This window comes from Fomitopsis serialis (genome assembly GCF_022376445.1).
Source record: "Fomitopsis serialis strain Sig1Antser10 chromosome Unknown B0H18scaffold_5, whole genome shotgun sequence".
Lineage (NCBI taxonomy): Eukaryota > Fungi > Basidiomycota > Agaricomycetes > Polyporales > Fomitopsidaceae > Fomitopsis > Fomitopsis serialis.
In genome coordinates this window covers 787,991-808,349 of record NW_025954965.1, presented here as the reverse complement: position 1 = coordinate 808,349, position 20,359 = coordinate 787,991, and the positions used below count along the sequence as shown (strand labels likewise).

The window sequence follows — 20,359 nt, the reverse complement described above, 5'->3', positions numbered from 1 at the left end:
ACGCCAGAAACTTACCGCCTGCTGAGAGCGGAGTGGCGTGGACCCCGCGGACACGTTGTGCGACCACTGCAGAACAGTGAGTGGGCGGGGTCGAGCGCAAGTATGAGGCCGCGTCGTTGGACGCGACGGTGTGTGGAGAGATGAACCAGCTAGGTCTCGTCACCTAGCCGCGCTGCACGATCTCCTTCTTCCTCCCGAAGCCCCAGAAGTTCAGCAAGGAGCTATTCCTGCGCGACTTCGCCTCGATCCGCGCGAGCTCCTCTTCCCAGGCGCGGACATGAGGAGGCTGCGGCGGCGTGTTTTGCTCCCTTGTCTTCACCACACGCTCCCTCTCCTTCTCCCTCCCGAAGAACAGCGCGCTCTCCCCGAGGCCCGACTCCTGCTTGACGGCGGTGTGGCCTCGTGAGCCCTTGCGCTCGTGCCCATGCGAGCGCACCTGGCGATGGTCGCGCGACTCTCCGCTCGACGTCGAGTCGCCCACACTAGGCTCTTCCCTCGTGCTGTACATCGCGAAGCTCGACTTGTCCCGCGGGCCAGCGGATGTATGCGGCCGTTTCGTCCCTCTGGACGCGCCCTTCTCCCTCTGAAAATGCCGATGCCTCTCGTGATCGCGGACGTCCGACACCGCTCCGGGGTACGTCTTCGCCTGTCCCTGCACGGCCAGCTCTGCTTGAACACGTTCCTCGTCGGGCTCGCGCCTGGAGCGCCAGGGGCTCTTGCTCTTGCTCCTACCCCCACCAGCTGCCTCGCGCTGCTCAGCGTACTTGGCAAGCGCCAGCCGTCGCTCGGCCTCACTGGTCGCTGCGATCGCAATCTCGCGCGGTTCGAGCTCCAGCACGTCAGAGCCTCCGGGGCCGACGACGCGTAGCGAGGCGCGAACAAAGAAACGCACCGACGCGCGTGAAGTGTACATCGTCTCGCCAATCGCCCATCTGCTGTGAGGACGCGACGCGGGCCACTGCAGTGTCGTGGTCTTGCAGAACGTACCGAGGCGGTCGCGTGCGAAGTCAGTGTACTCGGTTGTGATGACATTGGACGTGATTGTCCTAGCAGACGTGTCGGGGTGAGGACTGAAACCGGCAGTGGATGGTGTGTGCGGGGAAGGGGACGACGGTGAAAGAAGGGGGCGACCAGAGGACAGGGATTCGAGCGTAATCTGGCTGGACGACGCCAGGCCGTCGTGCGGTTCGTGGTCATGTGGAGCAGGAGACAAATTGGAGGTACTGGAGCTCGGTGTGGGAAGGTCATCAGCGTGGTAAGGACCCACTGCAGGCGTTGCTGGGGGCGACGAAGAAGCGGTGAATGTGCTTAGAAGGTCAATCCGACGTTCTACCGTGAGGACCGCGCTACGGACGGAAACTCCGAGATCGAGCGGTTGGACGGTAACCGCGGCGAAGATGATGTCGTTCGGCCCGATCGGATGGTCAGGCGTCGAGACGTTGTAGCGCACGACGGGCGCTCGTGGCTTACTGGTGTGGAGGTACGGGGATGCGGAAGACGCGTACGGCGTGGAGAGGGAATACGAAGGGACGTCGTACCGGATGAGAGCCAGGTCAAAGTAGCGGAGCAGCCGGTGACCAACACCGGTGATGGGGATATGGTCAATCACTGTCATAGTGAAGTCAGCACGCGGCGTCACGAAAACGATAATATTGGCAGGGATGTGTGATATTAACAAAGCGGGAGTGGCAGATGGATGGGCGGCAACACTCACTTGCCTCGACGCGCCAGAACGTGCGGTAGACCTGGAAGTTGGCGGTGCTCAGCCCGGCCGTGCTCTTGGGAAGCGTGATCCTGAATGGAAGCTCAAGGTCGCCGACCTCGTCCCATTCTGCGTTGGGCTGTTTCGTCCAGAGAACCTCGGTGTGGTCGACAAGGAGGGTTGTGTGGACGGTCCCGCGCGAGCGACTGACGCGGGCCTCATAGCAGCGGACCGAGATGGAGATGGCCTTGGCGAGGAGTGGTCTCCGGTCCTCGTCTAGCTTTGTGCGCACGACTGGGCGCAAGTCTGTCAAGGGTGAGCGGGAGGAGGAGGGCTGGACGTACTGCCTTCGACTCTGACGGGGGTGAGGCCAAGGTAGCCGGAGTGGGGGAAGTAGCGGGAGGGACACGGTGCGCCCCTCGCGGTGGCGATGGAGAGGGTGACCATGGGGGGAGGGGGGGCGACGGGTGTGGGACGGGGCGCATTTGTATTCTGCGGCTAAGAAGGCTGATTGCTTGTTTTGCGAGCTGATTGCGGCCATCTTCCCTGGCGGCTCAGGCGCCCGCCGTGCTTCTCCCCGCCGTGACGCGCCCGTCACGTCTCCGTCACCTCCCATCGAGATCCCCCGCCCCACGTGGCGCTCTACTCCCGAGCCTGCGCGCCTTCCGCCACCACGCCGCCACGTGCCGTCCTCGACTCCCTCTCCTCCGTCGCTGCGCGCAGTGCTCGCTGCACCCGCCTCTTGCCTCTGCCCACCATGCCGTCCTATTACGTGCCCATCCTCGTCGCGGGCATGCTCATCACGGTGCGTTGCCCTCCCCTCGGCCCCGTCGCTGTTCTGACGCATCACAGGGCTCCAGCAACTCCCTCTGGAGCAAGTGGCAGGTACGCCCCTAGCTTCGCTCCTGCATTCCACCCATTTACCATTCCTCAGGACATCCAATGTGTCGAGAACTGCGACGATCCAAACCCTGCGCGTCATGTCCTCTATGAGCAACCGGTCTGGCAGACGCTCCAAATGTTCTGTGCGTCGATCGTCACCTCGTCCCGCTAGCCTCTTCGCCTCTAACTGTCGTGCCTTGGCAACGCAGTCGGTGAAATGCTCTGTAAGTGCTAATGTCCATGCCTGCCCCCGCCCATCTGTGTTAGCATTCGTCCATATATCTCACGCGCCTTCGTGGCACGGCTTGCCTAATCCGTTTAACACCAAGGTTTCCTGCCCGTAATATACGCGTGGCTTGCGTCTAGGCGCGCTCAACCTTCCGTGCAGCTCCCTCCCGAGGAAGAGGAAGAACCAGCCGCCGGTTCCAAAGCCCAGATCGCGGTAGAGCATCTCCATGGCTGGAAGATCCTCCTCCTATGGTTCCCTGCAGCCTGTGACCTTACCGGCACGACGGTAAGCTAGCCCACGCATTAGCTCGCATCTGCTTCTCCCACTCACCCAGCACACTTCGGTCCTCTTTCGGCATTCGCACTATCAATGTTGCCCGACGTGCCCGGACGTCTGTCGCCTGTCTTCCTCCATCTGTCCTGAACCGTGCACATCTCCCAGCTGATGAACGTCGGTCTGCTATACACCCCGGTCTCGATCTATCAGATGACCAGGGGCGCGCTTGTTCTCTTTGTTGGAGTCCTCTCCGTCATCTTCCTGCGGCGCAGGCTGTGGCTTTACCAGTTGAGCATCGTTCCCACCATTGTTCCGTTTCCGTCATAATGCCGCCCAAAGTCCCCTTGATTGAGCCTGACATTCACGCACAGGTGGATCTCTCTTGTCACCGTCATGGCAGGAGTCTCGCTGGTGGGTTTCAGTGGGTCCATGATCAAGGATGCTGTGAAGGAGGACGCGGGCTTCGCCGGTTTCGTCCGTGCGGCTGCGCGTCTGTTGGATGATCTACCTGCGCCCCAGCCTATCGAAGAGCCCGAGATTACGAAGGTTCTCGTCGGTCCGTATACCATTATCCGAAGCCACAATACCGCCAGTTTAGCGTTTGCTGACGTTCTCCACGCGGTCCAGGTGTCTTCTTCATTCTCTTCGCGCAGGTGTTGTACGTGTTTTCTGTGTATTCGTATCTGCCTTCGCTCATGTCTCGTCTGACGCGGCACGCGTCTGCTCCCGCACTGCAGCACTGCGACCCAATATGTCGTCGAAGGTACGAGCTATCGCTTCTCGCCGTGCCCGTCCCGGGCAGTCCGAAAGAAGGTGCTGACTAATACTCCGTCTTCCCGGACATCTCGCTGCTTCTGCTTCCTGCCCATGCTCTGCACCCATCGCCACGCCTGCCTGAACCGCATCCATCATATCGCCGTGCATGCAGAGAAGATCATGGCCCGCTACTCGGTCGCGCCGCTGGTCGCGGTCGGCTTCGAGGGCTTTTTCGGCGCGTTGACCATCGTCCTCGCCATGCCGCTGCTCGCCCACTACTCGCAGGTCTCGCCGTTCTTCGACCTCCCTCGGGGTTGGCACCAGATGATCAACACGCCGTCCGTCCTGTGGAGTAGCGTCGCGATTGCGTTCTCCATCTCGTTTTTCAACTTCTTCGGGCTGAGCGTCACAAGGCATGCGAGCGCGACGGTGAGGAGTCTGACTGACACTTGCAGGACACTGAGTATCTGGATCGTGAGCTTGGGGCTTGGCTGGGAGCGGCTCATGTGGCCGATCTCAGGCCTTCAAATCGTTGGCTTCGGCCTGTTGGTGTGAGTGTCGCATGACTCACGCGCGGCAGCTTTCTCTCATGCTCACCCTACGTATGTCCAGATACGGAACGGTGCGCGACTTTTGCGGGCCTCAGAACGCATGCGTGCTGACCAGCGTTCTTCGTAGTTCCTATTCAACAGCCTCGTCAAGCCGCCCGGTTTCCTGCGCCCGGCGGCCGAGACCGCACCCGTGTCGACTTCGTTCGCAGAGGACGCTGAGGAGAACCGGAGGCTGCTTTCCGAGCATGTGTTGGATGAGACGGCCGCACTGCCCGCAGACCTCGGTCAGAGCGGGTTCGACGCGCTGCCTCCACACGAGCATCCCGCTGGCCCGGAGGCGGCTCCCACTCGGCGGTAGGCCGCGACGCGCGCACTCTCCACCTTCTCCCGCCCATGCTGACTGGAACATCATACAACGTGCTTATTTAATGTCGCTTGTGCTTTCCTGCTCTTGTCCCAGCGTCCGTGTACATGTGCTCTGCTGTTTTTCGCGAATGTGGCACTGCCCTGCGCTACTCAGAAGCCCGGAACGTGGTCCTGTGTGTGAGGGAGTCTGATTGTTTCCGAGTCAGTATGCTGCCGTGTTTGGGCTGGGCTTGGGCTGTGGCTGCGGTCTTCGCGCACTCCGCGCTTCCCCGCCTGCACGATGCCCAATCTGTCGGACATGGGGGAAGGTTGGGTGGGTGTGGCCCGAATTGGGCTAGCGTGCTCGAGGACGTTTAGATCCGTCGCCGCCCACGATGCGAAGTCAAAATCAAATCGCCTACGTATGGACCGTCGAGCTGCGATGATCGAGATCCGAGACGGGTGACGGATGCCTCGAGCCTCGGAATCGCCACGGTTTCACATCCTCTCTGTCGCCCGAGTCGTCAAAATGTCACCGTCGCGTCAGGGTTGCGCACGCCAGATGAGCCTGACCGCGAGTCCCAGGAATATTAACAGAGTCTCGTCGGGATCGGGATTGTCACGTCACGGTGGGTGCCGGAAAATGCAGCTTCGGTGCGTTTTTGGTCGGTACGCCTCTGGCGAGCTAGAACCAAGCAGTGTTGCCATCAGTCGTGTGCATGCGATCCAGCTGTGCATTCCTCCGGTGCTATAGTAGCCTACTAGCAGTGCGTCTCTGCTGCGCTTTGCTCAACCGTAAACTGTATTGCGGACATGCTGCCTGCTCACCTGCTTCCCTCGAGAGCTAGCGCAGTACCGGCCACTTACTTACGAAGACTGGACTGGAAGCCAATCTACCTCCTGCCAGAGGCCTTCTGCGAGTGCACCCGCAGCGCACGGTCACAGACTCGGTCGACTTTCCGCTGCTCCTGTATACGAGAAGAATGAACGAATGGATGCGTGTTCATTTCCGTTGTCATGCCCGCTCAGCGTACGTACACGTTACGCTGCTACCGCCTGCGCGGCTCCGTGCATGCAGGAGTCGGGCGGCTTGCCAAGTCGTGGCGAGAGGAGCTTTAACGCATTCACTGCGGACAACCCGGATTGTGCGAGGCGCTTACATAGGCCTAACATTGCAAGGGCGTGTATATTAGTAAGCCATCAAGTGAACTTCCCTAACATGGAAAGTACATTCCTAGAACATGGCACGATTTCGGAACATAGGAAGAACATAACACTTACATTCCCGATTCTAGGAACATTCAAAATGTTAGGCCGAACAAAGGAATCCCATTCCCTATGTTAGGAGCTCCGACTTAGAGCCGTAAAAATATACACGCCCTTTCAATGTAAGTACCATGTGAGCGCTTCGCACAACGCGGTTTGTCCGCAGTGATTGCAGGGAATTCCTTTCCTCCATCCAAAGCGCTTGCTTGACAGCGGTTGAAAGCGGGCGGGCCAATCTCGGTGAAATACCCCCGGCTGATCGATTGGATCTCGCTCGACAGCGGCGCTCTGATGCGCTCTCCTCGGTGCGCCCTTCCCAAAACGGGCATCCCGGTTCGTTGCTCAGGCTGCCAACCGTGGTGAGTGCCAATTTAATGTATTTGCTATGATAGGGCTCGAGCACATCCTACTACATCACGTGATTTTTGCATTGGCGCCAGGCACATTTGGCGGGCGCAAAGCCGCCAAACGGTCCCTAAGAGTTTGTGGTATCACACAAGCAGAATTCATGGTTTTTTTTGCTACGATCGAGAGATTGCGAGCTTTTGAACAGAATCTCTGAACAGAATCGGCTGGTGTGCAGTTTTCGACGCACAAACTCTTACGCATGGTATGCGCGCAAGAGCGCCGTATGCTGACTAAGCCGCAGCGCGAGCACGGCCGACTCGAAAAACGCGAAATGTCTGGCGAAAAAAAAGCGAAGGCCCTCACTGCGGTCACAAACCTCGGAGATCTCATTTTCAGTGGTTCAAGAAAGCGATGTCACGATGAACGCGAGAATGTGAGCTTTGTCTGAGCATAAAGACCTGCCTCAATTTTTGAGAACCTGGAGGGGGCTTCTTTTGCGTAGACTTCACTGTATTTGCCCAAACTTTTGTGTAGTACTACTCCTCTGCGTAATGTCGTATCTCTTGCTTGCTTTCTACTGCTTTTTCGAAGCTTTTTACGCTCCAGGACGCCGATGCTGTGCGCGCGATCGTAGGGGTCAACCGTAGACGCTCGAATCCAGCGCCCGCGCACGGGCGTAGGGCGCTTCACGTGATGTAGTCGGATGTGCTCGAGCCCTATCATATGCCTCGAATCAGTGTGCTAATTTTGTGGTTTCGACTTCTGTACGTGCTAGTGGCTATTCGTGGGTCCCAGTGCCAATCAAGCACCCCCAATGCTACCCTAAGCACTCATCAGTGCGCAGCACCCCCATTTCCTATTACAGGTAAACTCGGTACTCTTGGGCTGAAGGCCTGAGCGGCATACTGGTGCACATATCCGTGACCCATGAAGTCACGTATCAGCGTTCCCCTTCTCATGGCAGCGGCGTACGATGATGGCGCATCTGTAGGGAGCCCCTGTCATGTCATTGGAGTCAGCATACGTTGCTAGACCACTACGCGGGACGCGGTGCACAGTTGATCAAACGCTACAGCCTACAGCTCAGGGTGGCCTCGAGAACGCAGCATGCAGGGTCCACATCCATCTTCCAACACCGTCGGGAATCAACGAAATGTCCACCGACGTACAATGAATCGTGCGGTCGCTATGCATCGACCGCCTTTGTCCCCCCTATGACGCATTCAAGTTGGCTCCTTGTCAATTTGCTCTCATGGTGCCGTAAACGAGGGTTCTTCATAATGAGCATGCGTCCCCGGGCCTACGAACGCACTGATAGGTCCGGATCGCATCATAGTAGCTGGGCTCGATCTACAACATTCAGTAACATACAGGTACGTCCGCAGTGATGCCCTGTTCACTCGGCTCCGGGGTGGAACGGAAGTAATAAACGGTTCACAACAAGTTCACAATAGCGCTGCTGCCACGGCCCATCACGTACTTACGTCCACCTAAGAATGCGAGCCTGGAAGCGCTGCCTTCAGGTAATGCCAACTTCGATAGTCCACTTACATGATGTATTATAATTATGTCTGCGTATCCTAGCGACCAGGGACGCTGGATAATTGGAAGGTACCCCGTCGTTGACTTCCATTGCTCCGCGTGAGTACAGAAGAGTGTCAGAAACAGGGAAGACCGGGGACGGCCTTACTATGACGGAGAGCATTTGCCACGCATACATATGTACCTGTGTCTTCCGCATTCGCAGGTGCTACTTAGGCTGTAGCGCTTCGAAAACCGATAGTATCCACCTCACTCACAGATACACTTAGCGGGAAGATGACGTTGTGTCTGCTTCTAATCGTTATAGAGTACAATCTGCAGAGCAAGTCTAGGAACTCCTCTACTAGTCCACTTTGACCTTCGCTGGAGGGTCAACAAACGTGGTCTGATACGCGCGGGCAATCAGCGCTCAACAACGAGCACACGGACAAGAGACGCACCGTGACCAATTTTAGTACTTCGTCGATGGCGATGACGGGTGCGCTAAAGTACAACACGGCCTTCCATTCGACCCAGTTCAGCGGCGTGATCGCGAACAGCGTCTACAAACGATCAACCGCAGCCAGCAGTCAGCGCCCCGTCCACACCGGCAACGATCAGCAGGGAAGGACGCACCGTGAAGAAGGGGATGTACAAGATGGCGACGTGGAGGAGCATGCTGAGCGTGATCGCGGCGACGAGGAAGGGGTTCTTCCAGAGCGGCAGCCGGAGCAGGCTCTCGTTTTCGGACAGCGAGTTCATCGCGTTGAACATCTCGATCGTAACCAGGATAGACAGGCTGATCGTCGTCGCGCGGTGCGACATCTCGTTCGTGAACATCTCGCACCCGATCTCGGGGAACAGTGTAGAGCACTGGTGGAAGTGCGTCTGGGGATCACCGCGTCAGTGACTGCCGTAGATGCGAAAAGCAAAGGCGAACATACCAGTTGCGAGAAGGTGATCTGTGGGCCGCGTGCGTAGTACATGAACCACCAGGCGTAGCCGGCGACTGTTGCGACGCCGACGTAGATACCAATGATCATGTACCGCGCGAACAACCAAGGCCCAATAAGGCGCTCCCGGCTGTCCCGCGGGGGTACACGCATAATGCTGTGATCTGCGGGGTTGAAGCCAAGGGCGGTTGCGGGAAGACTATCGGTGACGAGGTTGACCCAGAGCAGCTGCACGGGGATCAACGCCTCGGGCATGCCGAGGAGGACGGTCAGGAAGATACTGACGACCTCGCCGATGTTCGAGGAGACTACGAGTCTCTGTCAGAGAAGAGTAGCGAAGGATGAGGCACCATACGCACTGAGGTATCGGATGAACTGCTTGGTGTTGTTGTAGATCAACCGGCCTTCCTCTACCGCGAGCTCAATCGTAGCGAAGTTAGAGTCAGCGAGAACCATGTCTGCAGCGAGCTTCGCAACGTCAGTCCCGCTACCCATCGCGACACCAATGTCGGCCTTCTTCAATGCGGGTGCATCGTTCACACCATCGCCAGTCTGCCAAGAACATGAACGGCGCACTCAGAACGAATACTTGCAGGGACGCTCACCATAGCCACAACCAGACCCTGGCTCTGCAAGAGGTCCACGAGCTGGCTCTTATGCCTCGGGTCCGTCCGGCAGAACAGCCCAGCACGCATAACCGCCGCCAGCTTCTCCTGCTCGCTCAGCTCATCAAACTCCCTGCCCGTATAGCTCTTGCCCGTAAGGTCCTCGTCCGGCCCAAAGATGCCCACCTGCCTGCAGATCGTCTCCGCAGTGCCCTTGTTGTCGCCCGTGATGCAGATAACACGAATTCCCGCGGCCTTGCAGTTCGCGACGGCAGCGGGGACCTCGGGGCGCGGCGGGTCGAGCATGCCGACGAGCGACACGAACACAAGGTCCTTCTCGAAGTCGCCGGTGCTGTCCGGGCGGTAGCGCGCGGGGTCGAGGGGGAGGTTGGCGGCGTACGCGAGCCCGAGCGCGCGCAGGCCCTGTTTGCCGTAGGCGAGAGTCTGTTGCTGGATCGCGGCGCGCAGGGCGGGGGTCAGGGGCACGACGTCCCCGCCCACCAGCGCAGCTACGGAGCGGTCGAGGATGGACTCGGGCGCACCCTTGGCGTAGAGAATGCCTTGCCCCTCTTTGCGGGCGAGCACGGACATCATCTTGCGGTCGCGGGAGAACTCGAACGTCATGACCTTCGGGATGGCGCGCTCGTAGAAGTCGCTCACTGCGCTGGCGCGCGACGCTGGGTCCATAGCCGACAACGACTTCGTCAGCTCGCCGTCGGGGCAAGGCAGCTTCTCCGCGAGGACCTTCAGAGCGGCTTCAGTTGGCTCGCCGACATTGGTGTAGGTCCCCTTGTCCTGCGTGGAGAGGAGATTTCAGCGCCACGTCCGGAGTTGCATCACGACGCGCGGAACTCACCGTGTGATAGACTATCTTGGAGTCGTTGCAGAGAGCACTGGTCTCGGCCAGGAGCTGGATCGGCAGCGAACGAAGTTCAGCAGAGGCCTCTTTGCCATCAGCAGACCTAACCGACCCGTGAGGCGCGAAGGTGGTTCCTTCCACAGAATATTCCCTGAGGCCGCCAGAAGCGCTCCCGACAACGAAGAACTGCACACCATGCACAAAACTGTAAGAGTGTATTGTCGCGCTGTGACAAACTGAACTCGCCTTGGAAACGCTCATCTGGTTCGTCGTTAGCGTACCAGTCTTGTCCGAGCAAATGACGTTGGTGCAGCCAAGGGTCTCGACACTGGGCAGGTTGCGCACGATGGCGTTCTTCTGCGCCATCTTCTTCGTACCCAGTGCGAGACATGCCGTGATGACAGCAGCCAGACCTTCCGGGATGGCAGCCACGGCGAGCGCGACGGCAATCTTGAAGTAGTACACTGCGCCCTTCAGCGCAGAGCCGTGCGACGGGTCCCAAAAGTGCCTGAAGTTCACGATCCAAACGAGGATGCAAATAACGGAGATGACCTTCGCGAGCATGTCGCCGAAGTCGTCGAGCTTGCGCTTCAGGGGTGTCTTCTCGCTGATTTGCGAAGTGATGGATTTGTGAATGTCGCCAATGGCAGTCTTTTGGCCAGTGAAGACGACGATGGCTGTTGCCTTGCCGTTGACCATGCTCGTGCCCTGCGGAGGGATGTCAGTATAATGCCCCACATGATGAGAAGGGTACGTACGGCAAAAAGCATATTTGTCATATCTTGCTTGACGGCCTTCGGGTCAGCTACAACGTCGACGCTCTTGTTGATACTGGTGCTCTCGCCCGTAAGGATGGCCTGGTCCACGCGAAGAGTAGTGGAGGAAATCGACAGTAAGCGACAGTCTGCAGGAACCTTGTCGCCCACCGCGACGGAGATGATGTCTCCAGGGACGAGCTCTGAGGCATGAATGCGAGCCAGTTGGCCGTCGCGGTAGACCTTGGCTTCATCCGGTGATACTCCTTCAATGCCTATGTTTCCGGGGCTCAGATGCTTGACCATTGGACTACCGCTCAAAGCGCTCACCTCGATGGCCTGTTCTGCGTTCGTCTCCTGTATTACGCCGACAGCCGCATTGGCGACCAAGATGAGGAGAATGACCAGAGGCTCGACGAAGGCACCCCACCAGCTTGAGCCATCCGACTCCTCAAAGAGTGCCAGCACAAATGAGACGACGGCGGACGCGAGAAGGATGAGCACGAGCTGGTCCTTGAACTGCTCGAGGATCAACTCCCAAAGCGGTGTTGGGGGCTCTTCGGGAAGTTCTGTTGAACTGCCATGAATACCGCCTTATGAGAGCCGCAGCAGAGGGAACTTACCGTTCCTGCCGTAGAGTTGGGCATGCTTCGCAGCGAGGTCGGTGGAAAGGCCGCGAGCAGGGTCTACCGAGTAGTGTTGGAGGACGTCATCAGGTGATTTTGTCCAAGGTTCCTCCATGCCGACAGTGGTACAGCCGGACGCGGGGAGGGAGCTTCGGTATGGCGTGCTTGGGGGACAAGCGGGCGAGTCGTAGCTGCTGGTTTCAGGCTGCGTCGAGACTCGGGCACTTGAGCAGATTGACGCTTCGGCCACGCGTCTCTCATCCGCGCTGACGTGGCACATCCCGCCACCGCCCACCGCCACGCCACCCGAACGCCCGCACCGACCCAGCTGCAGCGCTTCTTGACTCTCATAAAGTATGCGAACCAGCCATCCAGGTCTCCCATGCGTTCGTGCTTCGGTGAGCATCGTTTCCATGAACCTTCCATGCACATCATCTCCCCACAGGTCGTGTGTGGTTGCCATATCCAAATTATCTCTATCGCACCACGGCCTCCACACCCTCGCAGACATATGCTGCTGTCGAGAACGCGCGAGCGGTAGAGCTGCCATCAAACGAGTCCTTGTGGGCGCGAGATCTGGCCTGATTTGGTACAGTATTAACCGCTGCGTTGGCCAGGCGTGCTGAATCTCTGGCTAGGTATCGCTGGGGCGACGTGCGGCCGGTGCTACGCGATCCCCTTGGCCTCTTGGAGTCATTGTGTGAGCGTGAGCTCCGTGAGGCGTTCATTTCGCGCGGTGCTGCCGTCAACGTACGGAGAGTAGACAACAACTACCTGCAACCTCTTGCGCCCGATCCTCCGTCCCCCCGTCCGGAAGACCATGACTCCCCGAATTGGTGAACAACCTCCTGTACCTCAACGCGCCGACGATGCCAGCACCGCCGCCACGCGAACCTGAAAATGCGACCCCACTTCCGAGGGCTCGGCGCAAGCAAGCTAACGTGCGAAGGCGCGAGGCGTATGTACGACGCACTGGCCGTCCTCCTAGCACGAAAGGACAATGCGGCGCGGATCCGGAGGGCGGACGCGATTCCCCCTCATACACCGCCAAACAGTCCAGGGAGCAAGTTAACACCCCGGTGAGCGGCACTGAGTTCGGCTTAAGTGGGGACTCGTGGCCGTGGCGAACCCAGATCTAGCCTCCTCCTAGTACTCCGTCGGAAGGCCAGGGCAGAAGATGACGGACCTGCCAGTGCGTCTTGGCAACGTAAAAACGGGCAGCCATTCGGGTCTCGGCAGGCCTCAAGTTGGTCCTCATGGGGTTTACATTTCTGAACGCCGTGCCGATGTAGACGAAAGTATCATGCCAGTGGTGCGGATATCGATGCTGTTGGGCGAGCTGGGTTGAGCTGATGCTCGTTTTAATTATGCTGCTGTGTCTGACATCTAGGAAATTCTGAGTACTATACTTATCACTGGTGGATATCTTGTGATGCGCCTTTAGTTAGATTGTTCGATAATAAATACTAGTATTTCGCTACGAGACGATACTGGTCAGATCAAGGTCAGATCATATATCAGTACCATGGTCAACGCCTGAAGGTCGACCTAAGTCTACCTAAGTACCACTGCGAGCCAGAAGCTGACCTAACCCGATATTCGCTCTTACTGTAAACACGTGGGCCGCGACGTAGGTCGGCAATAAGCGCCAGTGCCACTCGAACTTGAACTTCGTCCTGCTACGTCCAAGTACTTGAGCTTGAGTTGTCCTATATAACTTGAAGCTACAGTCACAGCTCAGCTCTGTGCATGCGGTGACAGTGCCTCGTGGCTTTGCGTCAACGCGTCTCTATTGTGCTATGACGAAGTTGTCGCGCTATGTTCCCATCTGCGCTGGTAGTAGTACTCCTCGGCGCGCCGACTCGAACGCGAGTCACTTCAAGTTGCATCGTGTTTTCATACTGACCAGTGGCGACATACTTAGAATCTGCACATGCATGGCGACCGCACGTCAATACCCTCCGCTGGCCTACTGCGCATGCCAGAGCGCCGGCGCTCAGGGACGCATGCTGTCCTGCATACCACGATGCGGAACATATGTAAGTACTTCACGCAAGTTGATCTGCTCCGCGCTCACTAGAAGTGCTGATGATCAAACCACACCGATCTGCAGTGATATCGATATACTGAATGGGCAACGCGGGAGAGTCTCAGTGAAGCGCCAAGATGGCTGCCTGCGGCTCCGACACTGTTGCTCCGTGCTTCTCGAGAGGGTACATAAGCAGTAAATGTCGTGAATCCGTGCATGGTGGCTCCCATGTCGCGACGGGCATCCTGAGATCCATGTATCACCAACCATATTCTCCGCGGTGTGCCACACGGCAGATAACAATAGGACTTTCATGTCTCACCGCTCAAGCCTACAGGCGTTTCCTGAAGCCCGAACCGCCCGGTATCGGGTGCGGCAGTGCTGAGCAACGTTCCAACAATATACAAGATCTGCAGACTTCTCCAAAATTTCCCCTGGCAGCGCGCGCAGAGCACCTTGTTGTGCAGGGGGTTCGGATAAGCAGCATGATGTCTTAGTCTGCATAAATACACCGCTCGCGCAGATTTTCCCCAGGATCCAGCTATGTCGTCGGCGAGCTGAGTTTTGTTCTTAGTGTGGGTCAGTTGCAAAACAGGTCTACTGGTAACCTTACTGAGAAGATGACAGCTTGTACTCGACTGCTGCAATATGGCGGCGTTTGGTGAGTGCAGATCTGTTGTGACGTGTGGTCTGTTCTCACCGTCTGCATAGCAAGCTACACTATGACCGCTGTCTCACGTTGGGGCCAGAAATCGATCTGATATGGCGACGCCGGCGCGTTTCGGTGGCGACTGGCCTGTACATGCTATTGCACCTGTCCGCCGCAGTGTATCTATTAACACAGGTAGCAAACACGTTCTTCACAACTTGCAAGGTAAATCACGATTATTCTGGTACATGATAGTACTGACTACACATTTTAGAGGTACTACAGCCTTGCCTGATACGAAGTTGCACTGACATTTACGTGCATTGCGCAGCGGTACATTTTGAGTGTGCTCGAATGCTCCGCCGCCGTGACGTTCAATGTCGCCAACGGTGGTGCGTCAAAGGATGCCGCTGATATTCCCCACCTGACTTGTCTTTATCCTCCTGCAGGATTCACGGCCTTGCGTGCCTACGCTATTGGAAATCGGTCTGTGCTGCTCGCTCTCGCAATCTTCTTGTCGTCTTTGGTGAACACCGCTACGAAGATCGTACGTATATTCTCTGGTCAGTTTGTGCGAAATCTCAAAAGTGTGGCCGTCAGTACGAGGCCGCTTCACTGGTCGCGGTCTTCGCGCCTTGGCCTATTGGCTGTATTATCTCATCGAGCTCGGACATCAAGGTTGACCGGTGCGCCTCGCATTCTGACCTGATTACTTGAATCACTAATCCAGCAACCAATGTCACAGACCATGTAGGATACGTCTCACTCGACTTGCAATACAATAGGGCTGACGATTGCTACTATTCTTACTCGTGTTTCCCAGTGTACGTCACTGGCCAGGCATCCACCATCATCCCCGAAGTGTTGCTGCTCGCGGTTACCTGGCGTAGCGCATACCATACGGCCAAACTCGCCAAAGCTGTGCAAATCGATACCCCATTCACAATGCTTTTCCTTAGAGATGGTCAGGAGTATGTTCATCAAAGTCGCATGCATTTCTGACTTGTCTTGTATGCTGCTACCAGGCACTATCTACTTTGTGTGAGTACACATGGACTCTGGACCGCGGTCGTCACGGCTGACCCGACAAAGAACCATTCTCGTTTTGCTGATCATCAACGCCACACTGGAAGCGACTACTGTTGGTATCTCTAGCCCGGGCCTGCACGCCACTTGACTACCGCGACGTTGACTATATCCTTTCAGATCGCCGCAGGAACCATGATTGCCATCACCTACGCGTACGTTATTCGCGATCGAGCGGATGGCTGCCTCCATAACAGAATCGTCACAGGCTCCAGACGATCCTGCTGTCACACTTCTACCTCAACCTGCACAAAGCGAACTCGTCCGAAGCCGCTATGCCTTCCGAACAGATGTCCGACCTCCGTTTCACGCGTGTCATAGGGAGCCTTGGGGGCTCACTCGCCTTTGGTGCGGATAGCACTGGTGAAGAAGGCGCGGGCTCGTGGAGCGACCTCGATCTGGATGAGGATGAGGAGCATATCGAGGTCGAACTTGACGAGGTCGGGCGGAAGACTTCCACCAGCCTGAGTAGTGGTGCGGGGCCTATGAACTACGCTGAAATTAGTCGAGGATCTCTATGCGAGTGCGTAGAAGAACTTCCTAGAGTCCCGTTTGCCCTTGCTGTCGTGTAACACTCTTTAGCCGTATGGCGCTTTGTAACTGGACTCCCGCTCCCACATTCCAGGGGAGAGGTCGTCCGAGTCAATTGTATCTCATATCTTTTCTCTCAAGTGGCTCTTCAATCACTGTTTTGCCGATATTATAGCAGGCTGGTCATTCTACATTCTACATACCTGCACAGTACTACTCCATCCGAACGATGCACTGTGTCACGATGACATGTCCGAAGACTATCCCCCGACGTGAAGAAATTTACATGAGCGAACAGGCAGTGAACTGGAGCTCGTTTTAAATTGCGTCTTTGAAGTACGTTGTTGAAGAGGCTTTGATCGGAGCAATCTCGGAGACGTGAACACGGCGCCGGCGCTTGTGCGGCTCCTGCACCATGCAATCGCAAACATCTTTGCACTATACGAGGAGGAGGAGGAGGGGATTCCATTAGTCTCACGTCTGCGTGCCATAAGGCTCGCCACGTGTGACAACGCTCTCTATTTACATGACAACCCCATACTCCATAACCCGTGTACACTACTTCCGATCGGGATATCCAGATACGAAGTTGTACTTACACACGGAGTGCGAACCTAGCTACTGAAAAAACCTGGTTCTGTCTCCTCGGCCGTCTACAGAAGCACGTTCCATGTCCTTAACGCAATGCCCAAAGCACACAAGAAGACGAGGAAGCTGCCTGTGACTACCAGCGGTCCCCGACAGCCGCACACAACAGTCTCGTCCGCGTCGTCTAGCAGGCCGACAGCGACGCGCACTGTCATCCGCCGTTTTCATGTCCTAATCAAACGGCGGGCGCAACTGGAGAAGGCTATCCAACGAGGAGACGCAGTTGTGGACGGAGTTGAGCCTCGTGCAGCGCTCCGGGATGTCGAGCGGGAAATCGAGGAGCTGGGTGGGCTAGGAGCATACCAACGGATGTCCAGCATTGGCCAGGGCAGCGACCGGGGTGGAGGGAGTGAGAAGGTCTTGATTGAATGGCTCAAAGAGCTCGGCGTGCATAGAACGGCAAGAGAGTCCAAGAAGAAGCTGCAGTACGTACGTCGTCGTACTCCAAAAATGTTCACCATTCTCGACTTCGCAATGGCATCGCAGACTACTCGAAGTGGGAGCTCTCTTACCGGACAACTACGAGTCTTGTGCGAATTGGATTGAAAACACACCTATTGACCTCCGCTCGCGGCACCCGTCTATCAGAGAGCAGGACTTCCTCCTCATGGACGAAACCGAGAATCGGGAGAAGTGGGACATCATCAGTCTCAGTCTGGTGCTCAACTTCGCTCCGGATTCTCGAGACCGAGGTAACACTCATCGATTGTGCTGCACGAGTACTCGCAACTAAATAGACTCGGGAATGTGACGCAGGAAGAATGCTTCGACTGGCCCACTCCATGCTCCTCGAGGATGGTCTCCTGTTTCTCGCGGTGAGGAAGGTATTCACACCGTAGACACCGCTTGGCTGACCCATCCCCGCTTGACCACAGCTTCCCTTACCTTGCATACTCAACTCCCGCTACCTCACCCCGGAGCACCTAGACGGTTTGCTCCAAACCATCGGTCTGTCGATCATCAAGAGCCGATGGAAGGAAGGCGGCAAGATGGCATACTGGCTCCTGCGCAAGTCAGCTGCGATAGCACCGACGACCGCTACCAGCACGACCATGTATCAGAAGAAGACTGAGCTGCGGAAGGGCAAGAGGAATAACTTTGCCATCCTCCTGAGATAGATAAGCGCTTGGCGAGGCGCACAGACAAACAGACACGGTGTTCGAGTCATGTAGCATGTTGTATTCAAGTAATGCTCAGTCTACATTCGTTTAATGGCCGTTAGTCTTGTTCTCCGTGTCAGGATACAGCTTAACGTGGTCGATGTCAGACGGAAGTCGGATTCGAAGCGTAGGGTCGTGGCGTACCTTGCTCGGATTCATGATGTTCAACGGGTCGATTGCCCTCTTAATGGTCTTCATCAGCTCGACCGTGTCCGCGCCAAGCTCTTCGACTAGATACTCCTTCTTGCCAACACCGACACCGTGCTCGCCCGTACCTGTTACCGAACGCCCGGCATGGTCAGATAGTCACAAGCAAACAGACTGAAGCCACGCACATGTACCGTCCATGCTGATTGCTCGACGCACGAGTCTGTGTACAGCGTCGCTCACAGAGTGCAGCTCCTTATCGTCCTTGAAGAGGATCAGCGCGTGGAAGTTACCTGTGATACTGAAGTCAGCCAGTCACACAAGCTCGCAAAAGCCCAACCACAGACCATCTCCGACATGGCCGACAATGGTCGACCTGAGCCCATGCTCCGCCAGGTCCTTCTTCGTCTCCGACACCAGTTGCGGCAACTTCGAGGGCGGGACGCTATTCATACATGAGCCTCCACTTGCCGCTCACACCAGCCGGTAGGGTACCGACCAAACATCCGTCGTCCAGCACTTCGCCCCGGGCTCGCTCCCAATCGTGCTGATCAGCGCGTACTTCCTGCTCTCCCACAGCTCCTCCGCCTCCTCGTTCGTCTGCGCGAACTCAAAGCGCGTGCTGCCGTGCTTCGCCGTCGTCTCGCGCACGGCCGCCGCCGTCGCCCCGATCGCATCCGGCGAGCCCTGGATCTTGAAGAAGAGCGTGTCGCTGATGGGCAGCGTGCGCGAGACCTCGCCCGCGTTGTTGATGGCTGCCATCACTGGGGTGCGAATCAGGGTGTGGCAGATAAGGGGGCCTTCGGGGAAGGGTACGCACTCTTGTCGTCGAGAAGTTCGATGCATTCTGAGCGGACCGATGTTCAGCTGCCATAGTTGTTACGGACAGTCAATTACGTACGGAGATGCGGCCCGTTCGGGCTGTTCAGGATTTCCTGGACAGCGCTCACTGCGCGCTGAATGTCGGGGAACTGTGCCATGGCAACTCTCGTCGGCACCACCGGCGCCAGGCGAAGAGTAGCTAGACGGAACTCAGCTTCAGTCAAGCTTTTCTTTCAAGGTAGAGATGAATATACCTTCTGTGACGATTCCCAGAGTGCCCTCCGCACCGATGAATATCTTCGTCAGATCGAATCCGGCCGACGACTTGCGTGCCCTTCTACGTGTCTTGATGACCTTGCCATTGGGGAGGACCGCAGTCTGAGAGGATCAAGACGTTGTGACGCATGTCATACTGACTAGTGCAAAAGCCGTACTATGTTTAGGAACCATTCGCTCTTCGCGGTTCCGTACCGGACGGCGTTTGCTGTTCACGAGTTAGCTGGCAGATGTAAACTCAACCCTGGGACTTACTCCCTGAACATCCCGTTCCGATCATTCCGCCAATGGTCTGTATTACGTGTGATAAATTGAGGACATCGAGGGGAGGTCTCGGAGGGTGCTTACCGCTCCAGGACCGGGGTCGAGCTGCCAAGATTGAGCAATCATGATGAAGAGCAATGATGGGTGAGTACTGACCGGGAAGAATAATGGGATACCCTTCTCCTTGAGCGTCCGGTTGAGCTCTTCCCATGGCACGCCCGATTGGACTACTACGTCACCGTCATCCTCTGTCGAACATTCGCGAGTCAGTCCTCACTGGGCTATTACAAAGTAGGCTGGCTAACCGTGAATCTCAAGGATTTTATCCATTCCCGACATGTCTACACAGATGTCCCCTGTAGGGTACTGTGACGCAATACCGCAATGTTAGCATGGCCCATGAGAGGCAGGGGTTCATCATACTCCGGAAAAATGACCCTCCAGGCTCGTAGCGCCGCTGTAGGGCACGATGGGCACGCGATATTTCCGCGCTATGTTGACGATCTTCACCACGTCTTCTGTGCTCTGCGGACGCACCGCGACGGAGTGCGGGGATGTCGGTGGTATGAGTTGTCGGAATGACCATACATCGTGAGGGTGTCTGTGTCGGTCATGACAGTGCCCCCTCTGGAAGAGCCCTGCGTAATTCTTCGATAGCCTGTTGTACCTCCTCTTTCGACGCGTACTGGTGCGATTGAGGTGGTCGGGTAATCGGCATGTGTGGTGGTCTTCGTCGGGCGGGCGGAACATTGTCACTTCCATGCCCGACATTCGCACCGTCAAGGCTGATTCTTGTTCTGCACGTAATATGACAGGCAAGAGTAGACCTGCGCCAACGACACGCCCTCTAGCAATCGTGACCTTGGTGCGGTCTTCGCACTTGCGCGCCAGACGACATACACCTCTCGCGATCCTCGCGCAGCCACGCCCCCGTGTCACAAACCGACAAAGGGAGTCACATGGCTTCGCGCTGCAGTGACCTGCCGGACCGACTAGCTGAGAGCCAAGAGATGACATGGCCGAACAGAGCAAGCGGGAGCTGATGTAGTATCGCCTCTAATGTGCCCTTCGGC

The 20,359-nt window shown here is 57.0% G+C and overlaps 6 protein-coding genes across 6 annotated transcripts; 3 read left to right on the top strand and 3 right to left on the bottom strand.

Annotated features, from left to right (window-relative positions):
• Positions 1-163: 163 nt before the first annotated feature.
• On the bottom strand, positions 164-2,149 carry B0H18DRAFT_1114759 (uncharacterized protein; the record flags this gene model as incomplete). The annotated part of the gene is made up of 3 exons (XM_048033164.1): positions 164-1,608; positions 1,715-1,996; positions 2,047-2,149. The coding sequence occupies 3 exons, from the start codon at positions 2,147-2,149 to the stop codon at positions 164-166; spliced, it is 1,830 nt and encodes a 609-aa protein (XP_047898791.1).
• Positions 2,150-2,363: 214 nt separating this feature from the next.
• On the top strand, positions 2,364-5,009 carry B0H18DRAFT_927619 (uncharacterized protein). Its single transcript, XM_048041654.1, has 12 exons — positions 2,364-2,507; positions 2,555-2,587; positions 2,637-2,727; positions 2,794-2,808; positions 2,914-3,098; positions 3,255-3,376; positions 3,461-3,645; positions 3,717-3,747; positions 3,827-3,852; positions 4,018-4,396; positions 4,458-4,467; positions 4,524-5,009. Exons 1-12 carry the CDS (start codon positions 2,460-2,462, stop codon positions 4,752-4,754), a joined length of 1,356 nt encoding a protein of 451 aa, XP_047898790.1. The 5' UTR covers positions 2,364-2,459; the 3' UTR covers positions 4,755-5,009.
• Positions 5,010-8,240: 3,231 nt separating this feature from the next.
• Positions 8,241-11,789, bottom strand: B0H18DRAFT_869496 (calcium-transporting ATPase; the record flags this gene model as incomplete). The annotated part of the gene is made up of 11 exons (XM_048040026.1): positions 8,241-8,282; positions 8,338-8,439; positions 8,513-8,764; positions 8,821-9,137; positions 9,189-9,381; positions 9,435-10,229; positions 10,291-10,479; positions 10,531-11,001; positions 11,052-11,314; positions 11,363-11,617; positions 11,672-11,789. 11 exons carry the CDS (start codon positions 11,787-11,789, stop codon positions 8,241-8,243), a joined length of 2,997 nt encoding a protein of 998 aa, XP_047898789.1.
• Positions 11,790-14,355: 2,566 nt separating this feature from the next.
• B0H18DRAFT_493104 (uncharacterized protein) lies at positions 14,356-15,621 on the top strand. Its single transcript, XM_048038292.1, has 9 exons — positions 14,356-14,364; positions 14,415-14,577; positions 14,684-14,744; positions 14,802-14,899; positions 14,953-15,038; positions 15,098-15,102; positions 15,176-15,316; positions 15,378-15,393; positions 15,445-15,621. Exons 2-9 carry the CDS (start codon positions 14,506-14,508, stop codon positions 15,527-15,529), a joined length of 564 nt encoding a protein of 187 aa, XP_047898788.1. The 5' UTR covers positions 14,356-14,364; positions 14,415-14,505; the 3' UTR covers positions 15,530-15,621.
• A 1,032-nt stretch (positions 15,622-16,653) lies between these two features.
• On the top strand, positions 16,654-17,735 carry B0H18DRAFT_869331 (putative methyltransferase-domain-containing protein; the record flags this gene model as incomplete). The annotated part of the gene is made up of 4 exons (XM_048040008.1): positions 16,654-17,042; positions 17,104-17,309; positions 17,374-17,432; positions 17,493-17,735. 4 exons carry the CDS (start codon positions 16,654-16,656, stop codon positions 17,733-17,735), a joined length of 897 nt encoding a protein of 298 aa, XP_047898787.1.
• Positions 17,736-17,825: 90 nt separating this feature from the next.
• Positions 17,826-20,036, bottom strand: B0H18DRAFT_1114754 (FAD-linked oxidase-like protein; the record flags this gene model as incomplete). The annotated part of the gene is made up of 14 exons (XM_048033163.1): positions 17,826-17,864; positions 17,922-18,052; positions 18,113-18,217; positions 18,272-18,369; positions 18,424-18,688; positions 18,745-18,771; positions 18,826-18,945; positions 19,001-19,124; positions 19,181-19,230; positions 19,278-19,314; positions 19,371-19,391; positions 19,443-19,534; positions 19,592-19,652; positions 19,710-20,036. 14 exons carry the CDS (start codon positions 20,034-20,036, stop codon positions 17,826-17,828), a joined length of 1,497 nt encoding a protein of 498 aa, XP_047898786.1.
• Positions 20,037-20,359: the final 323 nt, after the last annotated feature.

Excerpts from the sequence above, each read along its gene's own strand:
- B0H18DRAFT_927619 (XM_048041654.1), top strand. The coding sequence starts at position 2,460 with ATGCCGTCCTATTACGTGCCCATCCTCGTCGCGGGCATGCTCATCACG. Across the intron at positions 2,508-2,554 it reads TCGCGGGCATGCTCATCACG|GGCTCCAGCAACTCCCTCTG; the intron begins GTGCGTTGCCCT and ends GACGCATCACAG. Across the intron at positions 3,748-3,826 it reads ATTCTCTTCGCGCAGGTGTT|CACTGCGACCCAATATGTCG; the intron begins GTACGTGTTTTC and ends CCCGCACTGCAG.
- B0H18DRAFT_493104 (XM_048038292.1), top strand. The coding sequence starts at position 14,506 with ATGCTATTGCACCTGTCCGCCGCAGTGTATCTATTAACACAGGTAGCA. Across the intron at positions 14,578-14,683 it reads CGTTCTTCACAACTTGCAAG|CGGTACATTTTGAGTGTGCT; the intron begins GTAAATCACGAT and ends TGCATTGCGCAG. Across the intron at positions 14,745-14,801 it reads GTTCAATGTCGCCAACGGTG|GATTCACGGCCTTGCGTGCC; the intron begins GTGCGTCAAAGG and ends ATCCTCCTGCAG.